Source organism: Eutrigla gurnardus, assembly GCF_963514095.1.
Source record: "Eutrigla gurnardus genome assembly, chromosome: 12".
Classification (NCBI taxonomy): domain Eukaryota; kingdom Metazoa; phylum Chordata; class Actinopteri; order Perciformes; family Triglidae; genus Eutrigla; species Eutrigla gurnardus.
In genome coordinates, this window is record NC_139926.1 from 19,780,986 (window position 1) to 19,791,529 (window position 10,544).

General features: G+C 40.2%; 1 protein-coding gene across 1 annotated transcript; it reads right to left on the reverse strand.

The window, feature by feature from the left end:
• Window positions 1-316: 316 nt before the first annotated feature.
• evx2 (even-skipped homeobox 2) lies at window positions 317-2,357 on the reverse strand (the record flags this gene model as incomplete). The annotated part of the gene is made up of 3 exons (XM_084022516.1): window positions 1,947-2,357; window positions 1,349-1,581; window positions 317-934 (listed from the first exon to the last, which is right to left on the reverse strand). The coding sequence occupies exons 1-3, from the start codon at window positions 2,338-2,340 to the stop codon at window positions 317-319; spliced, it is 1,245 nt and encodes a 414-aa protein (XP_083878642.1). The 5' UTR covers window positions 2,341-2,357.
• Window positions 2,358-10,544: the final 8,187 nt, after the last annotated feature.

Sequence of the window (10,544 nt, forward strand, 5' to 3'; positions counted from 1 at the left end):
ATGGATGCACTGTTATTTTTTTTTCTTTTCTTCCAAATATGTATAAATTATTCCAGCATAAAAATGTGTGGTCTACTGGCACAACACAGGGGCACAAAGGTCGTTTGTGAGTTGCACAATTTCCGGTGCTACACTATCACGTGTTCGTTATAAAGAGTCTTTTGGAGCTTGAATCAGACTTGTAGAAATGAATCGAAGTGTTTATTATTTACCCAGGTGTGATTCTATTAATTTTTTTTTTTGTAAAGTTGGCCTATCCACTAAAGCAGGACTAGAGCAAAATATGAAAGGGGTCGTGGTGGGGCTGCATGATGAGTTATCTGTTCAGTGAAGTTTCTTCTCGTGGGTCTGGTGACGGGACTGAGGTCTTGCTGAGAACAGCGGCAGAATACGGCAAAAATCCACTCTCGGATCTTTGCCCCGACGCCGTGCATGTAAAGTCCGCGCTGGTGCTCCTGGAGCCCAGCGCGCTCGCCGCCTGGCTGCTGTGGCAGCTGAGACACGAACAAGGCCCGGCGGCCGACGGGGCACCGACCGCCGCCGCCGCCGCCGCTGCAGCCGCCGCGGCCGCCGAGGCCGCCGCCGAGCTATTGAGGCCTGCGGGCGACTGGTAGAGTCCCGGGTGCCTGAAGCTGCACAGGAGCTCCGGCCGGGAGTAAGGGTGGGAGAGAGCGCGGAAGGTGTCGAGGGGGCGGATGGAGGTGGCGAAAGGTGACGAGGCGGCGCTGGTGGCGGCGGCGGCGGCCGCTGCTGCCGTGACGCCGACGTGCGGGTAGTAATGCAGAGGCATGTGCGAGTGGAAAGGGTAAGGTAGACTTCCTGTGGCCGCCGCGTGCGTCATCATGTAAGTGTAGAAGCTGGGGTCTGCTGGATGGGGCCAGGACATCGCCAAGCGCTGCCTTTTATCCTTCATCCGCCGGTTCTGGAACCACACCTGCACACACACACAAGGAGCAAGGCGCATATTGGAGCTGCCATGTTGTTTCCGAGCTCCACGTTTGGAGCCGCGAAGAGCCAAATAAATGTCATATTAATGCTCTTGTCATTGCACGTAAAATGATCAACTGTCACACGCAGTATCGGTCAAAATCTACAAAATAACTTATCATAACATGCTGTGTTTTATTTAGGATTAAGACTATAAATTACACGTCAACACCCAGCAAATAAAAGCGTTCGCCTGCAGCAGGTTGGGATTTAAATATCATACTGTATCATGAGCACAGATGATGAATATTACTACATTTTCTACTGCAGAGTATTGTGATTATTATTCATTTTTTTACACCCGCAGCATTGCTTCCTCTGCACAAACACACACATAAGAATAATGAAGATTAATCAGTACCTTAATGGTGGTCTCGGGCAGATTCAGCGCCGCGGCTAATTCACACCTCCTCGGTCTCGAAACGTAATTTTCCCGGTAAAACTCCTTTTCCAGTCTTCCAATTTGTTCCCGGGTGAAAGCAGTCCGATATCTTCTCACCTGGTCGCTATTTGAATTGTTTGATCCCGATGAATTGCCGTTCATATTCTGGAGGGAATTCGAGCTTATGCTGGAAGATCCAGAATCTGAAAAACCTGAAATAAATAAATAAAACAAAAAGAAGCAAATTGTTAGACTTATTGTTATGGATAATATTGGAATAATAAACGTGTGTGTATGGGGGGCCTGCAGTCGGCTATGTTTGAAAACAATAATACTCATAAGGTTGATGTAAAATTCGTGACACATGCAACACATTGTTTTATTAATAATAGCCTCGTGTATTAAAAATAAAAATATTAGGGAATGAGACTGAAAACAATAAAGGAAATAATAAGTCGAATAATAATAATTGAATTTAGCTTTTTGGAACGAAAACAGTAGGCTAATCCCCACTGCGTTAACATCAAAATATAACGGCAGAAATAATAAAATGCATAAATATTGCGTCAAATCCTACCTTTGTTGTTTTCCTTGTGCTGGCTCGGGGAGCGATGCGAGGGGCATCCCACCTCCACATCGCTGTTAATATCTGAATCCGGCGAAACTTCGGAGTAAAGGCTCATTTTCTTCCTGCTCTCTGACGAAGAAATGTCCGCCGAGGAGGTGTTTTCGCTGTTGTGGTGTGTCCCGAAAAGACTGTCAATTTCAAATTTGCCTTTCGTCGGGATGTCCCCAAGATTCCCATGAAGAGAAGCCGAAGTTATTCTGGGGCTCAGTCGTCCGCTGTGTTGGGAGTTTTCCAGGGCCTCCAGCACTGAATTTCCCGGCGCGTCTGCGAGCCTCTTCCCTGCGACAGGACTGTGCAGACCTCTCTCCATCAATATCATCTCTTTTCTTATCCTCTCCATCATTAAGCCGCGGAAGACGAGGAGAGAGGGGGGGGGGGAAGGAAAAAAAAAAAAAAAAAAAAAACACCACCACCACCACACACTTGTCCGAGGGGGGGCTGGAGCACCAATGAGTTGTGTCGGAGCTTTAAATCCGCATGCAACTCGGCAACTGTCTCTAAATAACTGCCTCTAAAACCTTCTTTATAAGCAAGAGGCTAAAAAAAGTGGAAGAATCTGAACGCAACAGCGACGAGCGAGTGCTCAAAAGGCGCCGTGCATCCCTCCCCACGGCGGCAACAAACACCCGAAAAATGTCATTCATCAAAAGTGGTCGCTGTTCGTTGTTAAAATGCTCGGCTGACGTTGCTCCAATGATCATTTATTGTAACAGGTTTATAAGCAAATAAATAGGAGAGGGCTGTCACTTGATGATGGAGGCGGCCTTCGGTCAGACGAATAATATCCAAGTGGAGAGGCAGAGAGGAGTGAGGAGCGAGGAGCGAGGTGCTTGTCCCTGGGTTGATCTCCGACTCTGTTTTAGATTGCTCTGGGGTTTGGCCTCTTGGGTGAAATTGACAGTCTGATTAATAAAATGAGCGCCGCAACATTTCCCTCTTCATTTAGGAATATTATTATGCTTTGATTCTCTATTGTTTCCCCCTCCTCTCTCTTTGCCCTCCCCTTTCTCCCTCTAATCGTTGTTCTTTTTATTTATTCTCCTTTTTTTCCTCCTTCCATTTCTGGGACTTTAATCAGAAGTGCATTTGGATCAAGATGCAAGTTTGTGATGAGAGATTAAGATGATTTCTTTCTGCTTTTTTGAGATCATGTTGATATATTTGGTCCATTTCATATTTTTTGCTCTTTTTTTTTAGGGTTTTGTTGCACACAGCTCGTCAAAGACGCATTTTGATGTGGTGATAATGGTTGCATTAGTACACACTTACACCCTTATAATGCGTGCATGCATTTGTATGTTATCTTTTTTTCTTAAAATGATTGAACAACCATCAGTTAGTTATTTTAAAATACACTTAGTTACAGGTAATTCCTCGCATTTTCTTTGTTCATTTTGATTTGCTCTGATGTTGAATTTAAACGAATTTCTCGCATTTAAGAGCGTATGCTTTTAATTTTTTTTTTTTTTTTAAACGAATCTCTAATCGGTTTGAAGGCGTTTCCTCTCCCGATCGGAACCTTTTATTGCGCGTTGGTATTTCGGGTATTTACAGGGGAATAAGCGCCACGTGTTTGCGTCACATTGACTCCACCGGAGACTCGATGTGTAAAGACATAACACCCACGCATGGACTCCCCGGTTTCTCGATGTGAAATGACCAAACGGCGTCAGATTATCCTCTGCGCGTCCTCTGGCGCCTCCTGCAGGTTTTGAGAATGAATTGCCGTCATTGATGTGAGGTGATGACTGGGAAGTGTAGGCTGTAGTTTAACTGGTGTCCTGACTTCCAGGCAAGAAAGGCAAATCACAAAACAAGAGAGATAATGGATTTTTTAATTTTAATAATGCGTCTGCATAACCATTGTAGAGGAGGAGGAATCCCCAACTTCAGGTTTCCTGTCTTTATAAAAATGAAGGGAGACAATTAAGAACGTCTGTTGTCTGCCTCTGGGATAACATGGAATATGACAAATATATACAGCTTCAGAACCAGGAAAATAATAGATTACTGCTTGAATTTCACCTCGTTTGTTCAAAACTATTTATTTAAAATGTCACCGTATTTAGAAGAATCAAGTGTAACCCCTCAGGACCTAATAATAAATAACTAAATGTAATGAAAATTAAGATGCTCAATTAAGACACTGGTTTGCAATCTCCCAAGAGCCTTTTGGAATTTAAATTTCATATAATTAGGCCATTTGCATTTATGTTGAGCAGCTGATACCGACCTTAAGATATATATATTTTTACATCGCAGACCATTCTGAACTCTGTTATCCTCTTATCATTTGAACTGTTTCTCTGAATTTTACTCAATCCTTACTGAAGTTACTGTTGTTGAACATGATGGACCAAACATCACCATTCTGTTCAACTTTTGTCTAACAAACTAAAACGAATCAAAATGGTAAACATGCCTTTTTATTAGAATAAATCAATTATGATGATCCTGATCTCTACTGTTTGTATATTGATTCAAAATAAACAGTTAATTAAGTTCCTAGATAGCAAATATTCACTTTTCAGTACTGTGATTTTCATTTTAGTCCATATAGAACGGTGCATATTTAAACATGGCATTTAGTGAAAGGAATCTAATGTTTGAGTTATGCATTTTCAGATTTTCTCTTTAGGTAACTTCACTCTTACTCTTCCTTCTCCCTTCCTACACTTTAATTGTTCCTACTGTGGAGCCACCGGTGTGCAACGTTTAGTTAAACTTCAATAACATCCGGAGAGTTGAGGTTTACAGGAAGTACATTCAGGATTGTTGCACTTTTGTTCCTGTGTAAATAAAATTTAAATGTTCTAATCCATCATGAAGTGAGGATTAGGCAAACTGAGATGAATTGTTTTGAAAGTTATCTTAAACAGTCATAATGTTCAACGCTAATTGAAAAATAATACTGTTCCCATGCATTAAAAATACAATTATTCTCGACTATTACTGACATTTGTAAAAAATGAATGTGAAACACATCAGACAGGTTCTTCTGAAGCTGGCTGGATTCCTCCAGAAGTGTAAAAAGGTTTGTCATACATGTAATTTATTGATTCATAAAGACAAACAATGCGCATTCATGTAATTTGCATTTCCATAACTGTTAGTGTTGGCCAACCAGCTGATTTTCAACTGTATGCATCAACAAAATCTTTCTCCAAAGTACAGAACGTAGATACAATAATATGGAAATAAAATCCATTATTTATTTTTAGTCCCGGCAAAGCAATATGAAGCAACAAAGCACAAGTGAGCAATAGGCGACTGTCAATAACACATTTTGCACACAGAGACGTTGTGTAGCAGCAGTTGGCAATAAGATGAAGTATGAGATCAGAGGAAAATAATCTGTCTTTGGGAGAGACTTGACTGGTTATCTGTTAGACGGCTGCTGGAAAGCCATTGGGAAATCAGCATGAAAACTGTGGTAACAAATTAGAAAGTCTTATTGGATTTTCTTTAATAAACATCATTGTTGCCTTTTTACATCGTGGTGACACCGTCGAAAAATCAGGTGATTCTTGTGTAAAAATCCAAATCATGACAAAGAGGGAGCCTGTCGAGCTGACGGCTTTGATGAGATGTGAATCGAACATAATCCCTGAAAACATTTATCTTACGGCCTCAAAGGCCCGGCACACAGGTGTTTCCAGTTATTCTGCTGATTCGACCTCTCGGGTAGAAAGTGGGCGAGCTGTGGGAGCTTCATCCATCCACCGATGGTGTGAGTTGTCCCGCCATGACAGGTGTAACAAAGCCAACAGGAGAGTCCAGGAGACGTGAATCAACCTGTGAAGAGCTCTAATCTGCCAAATATATGATAAAATCACCTGTTTGGAAGTTCCTCGGCCACCTCCATTCAGTCTTGTAGGATGCAGCCTCTAGTGGCCATTCGAGGAACTGCACGTTGGCTCACGAATTAATTTAGTGCCCCTTGACAATGGGACCTAACCTCATTGAAGGACCCCCATCAGCTCTCTTAGGTGTATTACAGTCAGCAAAATGACTTTTTTATTCTGAAAGTTGAAACTTTCCGGATTAAAAAGAACTTTAAAAAAACACAAAAGATGTGTCCTATCTGTGATGCTAGAACATTAACAAAATGTAAGGTTTTTGAATGATTATCCGGATAATAGTGAATTATCATTTTGGCCATGAAGGATCATTACGACATGAAGTGTTCATTTTGTTGTATTCCTAATGAGTAGGAATGTTCAAATGCTGAACATGTTGAAATGTTTTTTTTTTATGTTTTTATCCACCAGCCAGATTGCTAAAAATGTGACCCATATTCAAAATTCCCAGAATGTAATCCTTAATTTTCATTGTCCATCTAATTTTTATGTATGAAAGATGACACACAAATCCGTCGGTGACCGATTGAGAAAGTGATAAAAAGATAAATCCTTTGACTCTTTGAACTTGGTTTCCTCCTGGCAGTTAAGTAGAAATAACTCCAAAACCCCAACAGGGCAACCGTTTAATCAATGTGAGCAGGCCTTTACTGTTACTAAGGCAGAATTAAATATATACAGTACATGGTTGTGTTTTTAATAAGGCTAATAGTATTTACAGTATGTGATAGATACCAATGACTGAGCCAGGCTTTATATCTACAGTAAATCCGAGGAACCAGAGGGGATATTATAAGACATGTACAATGATCATGCCAAAGGGATTAAAGCAAAATCTGTCTATTGAAATGAGCCTCGTTTTTAAAGTATATATTTTTAAATCTCCGGGTTGTCATGATCTCAATAATGCCTTGAGGAGATTTTCACAACATAACATTCTGGTGGTCAAAGGTCACCGTGATCTCACGAAACATTTACTTCCGGAGTGCAGATATGTAGATCAAGGCATGTTAACAGATTAGATTTATAGAATCCATTACACATCCAGTATTTTTGACTTTGTCTCTCTGTGAATCAGACCAGAGAGTTCAGGGTGTGAAGCTTCATTGAACCACGAACTCAGGACTTGATTAGAGTCAAAAAACTACTGAAACACAGTTTGTTTACTTCACAAAATGAGCTGTGGTTCCAGTCGTGACGTAAACCCATGTGCAATGGTTGAGTACTTTTTCCTGGAATGAAGCATCGTTCCTCCTCCTCCTCCTCCTCCTCCTCCTCCTCCTCCTCCTCCTCCTCCTCCTCATAGTTCTGTATTAAGAGAGCTTAAATTGCTGAAATGGTTTATATATTTAATGTAAACCCCCACAGTTGGCACCCTGAACCAACTCAATCAAATGTTTCAACGCTGAATCAGTGCTGTAGGACAGCTGTGGCTTTTGCTGCTCTTCACTTCTTTCCTTAAGCGAGAGCGCCATCTAGTGGCCACTTGCCGTGAATGCAAACAAACGAATAACAGGCACAACAGTCTGTATCTGAACATCGCATTCGGTCTTTAAAACCATGTTAAAATAGGTCTGACGTTTGTTGTATGTTATAACGGGGGTAGGCGTAGAATACTGATTCTTATATCAATAATATTAATATAATAATCAATATAATGAATACATATTGCATGTCTTTTCCCATTGCTCCATGTCAATTATTAGAATCAGAAACATTTAAGTTTGATTATCACTGGGAATAACCAGATGTTTGTTCAATATACAGCATATTATTGCTAAACTTAAATTTATTCAATGTAAACGCTTTATAATCCTGAATAAGGAGGTTAAACAGATTTGTTTTATTGTACATTTCAACAAACACTCATGTTTCTGCATCTTAACTGACTCGTAGGTTTCTTGCTTTCTCGGTTTTGTCATTAAGACGCTAATTAAGGAGTAAAAAGTCGATACAGGGGACACGTTTTATGAGACACTAATAGCCGGTGGACACGAAGTAACGAGTACTACTGGTATAATATAGCAGTAGCAATACAGCGACTCATATGAATAGAATTAACTTTCAATCACAATAATATGTAGACGATAAAAAAAATGCATTTGCGTTCGCAGTAATAAAGGGGATATTATAAGAGATCTTTATTTCATCTGGTCTTAAGTGTTCACAAGTTACTCGTTATTGTCTCGAGTCATCATTCAGATTCGTTTATTATTCAGATTCGTTTGTTTTCTTATAAACAGAACTTTGTGAAATGATTTGTGGTTATTTTTTAAAACACGACCTTCGCGATCATGTCTTTAATTTGTGCAAACGTTTAATATGCTTGAGAATGATCAACCTGTGGTTCCGTCGGTTTCTGTTTAATATATAATGTATCAGACCTGTACATTGGGGCTGTCTCGCCGACATGGCGGATGGAGTGCAGACAGACGCCGAGGCCATTCTTCTAAAGTTGCTCCCAGAGTGACTCAATTCAGGATCTTTACTTTGGAACTTCTCCAAACTCGCGAAGCCCACGAGAAACTCCAAACCGTGGGATTTAATTCATATTAGGCTGAACTCCAAGTTCAAACGGCCCTGCAGGTAAAATCTCACCGCTTTCCTGCACCAGATGTTTCTTTTTATTTGAAACCATTCCGCTCCGTTTCTCGCGTCCTCAAACAAACAAATGGTTTCGACATTTCAACGAATTTTGCCAAATATAGTCGATGAATTGGAGATCAGCCGCGGCCGAAAAATAGTCCCCATGTAAGTGAATGTGCTGTGAAACCTTCGACGAGCCTGTTTGTTAAATTATGAGTCAAATTTTCCCTCAGCCTCAAACACTTACTGAGAAAATAATTAGAAAACCATTTTCCCCCTTAAAAAAAAAAGATAAAATAAAATAAAAAACAAGACTTTACTTGTTCGTCTACAGGTTCGTCAATTATAAAACACAGGATTGAGATGTAACTTTGGCTCCCACTGTCTGAACGAAGATTTCAACAGTTGGGAGATGGAAGGAACATTTCTCAGCCCAGAGAACTTGAACGAGGGAACTGCAAGTTTATTACCAAGGACAATAGACGGCGGATAGCTTCCTTCAAAGGGCCTGGAAAACACCCAGACTGAGGCTCCTAAATGTGGCTCCAGACACCCCAAACATGGGGGACGAGGAGCAGTAAATGACACTAAAACCAAACACTAAACCTTCTCTTAATTTTGTAATGTTGGAGCCGATCTTCCTTTTGGGACTAAAGCGACATTTTCAACCTCAAAATTGAGCAATTTGATCGTTTTTTTAAAGAGCTCAGCACAGTTAATGATAAATATGCCACATTTTTGGGGAAATTTGTTGCAAAACCCAACGCATTAAAGCGAAAATTTTAATATCCGCAAGATCAAAGCGGTTGTTCGTTTTCTCTCATGTGATTAGTTTGTTCAAACGTGTTCTGATTCGATCAAAAAATAAATGAATATTTCTTCTTCGTCCTGAATATTAAACATAGGAACCTTTTGAATTTGCATTAAAATATTTCACACAAACACTAGAGATGATGGTGTCTGATATTCTTCTCTTTGGTTGTGGACTTTAATTGTTTCTATTATAATATAAAGCTGGATTTTCACGTCTAAAATAAGTCACTATTTAACGTTTTGTCAATAGTTTTTCCTATAATTTCCTTGTCATTTAAACATACCCAGTAATTTGCAACAAATACTTGGAACAAACACACGTGTGTGTAATTGTCGCACTTGTCTTACCTTGACCGGTGACGTCGCCAGATGCGGATTTCAAACATTATCACGAAGTGTCCGTCACGTAAAACACGTAAATCTACATAACGCCAGCGGTGGCTGGAAACGCTCATGTTTAATTGCAGAATTAAGCAACTGACAAACAATGCAAGGAAAGCGTGGCAGGATGAAGGCTATACATGAAGTAATACCGCCACCTATTGGATTACATCCGCAACTACTCGAGTTTTAGAGGAGGGTTGCCTGGTTTTATACTGAACGTGTCTATTTTCCAATCAAGTATTTTGTCTTTATGTTGCAAATAAATGGAACAAGCCTGTCTGACCATATAAAGTAAACATGCAGCCATAAGGAATCCCATCAGCAGATGTGTTTATAATAAAATAAAATGTTTATAGTCTCTGAGGTGATCAGTAAACAATAATCCTTTAAAGTATTTCCCCACTGTTGGATCCTTTTTGTGTTGAAAAACCAACCGCTCCAGCTCTTCGGTGTATTTGGAACACACACACACACACACACACACACACACACACACACACACACACACACACACACACACACACACACACACACACACACGCTTAATCCTAGAGATTTCAGAGAGCATTGTAGTGGAGAAAACGTGATAATAGTTAGTTTCTTCCTCTCGGCCAACAGATGCAGTTGTATTTTGGGAATAATTAAAGAATTATTCAATTATAGTGGTGATTTATTAAACACGCAAGTCCACATAGGAGTGTGTGTTTCATTAGCGTTGACTAGATTTGATAGTAGCCTACTGGTAAAATGCGCTTGGATTCTGATAACATTTATGCAGTTTTTGATTATTTATAATTTAAATGTGACGTGTAATCGTTTTCTAAGGGGATATTATTATTCTAACGGTTTGTTTTCAGGTGCTAATATTTGACTAGATGACGTAAGAGGTGACGATCTGCTCCAT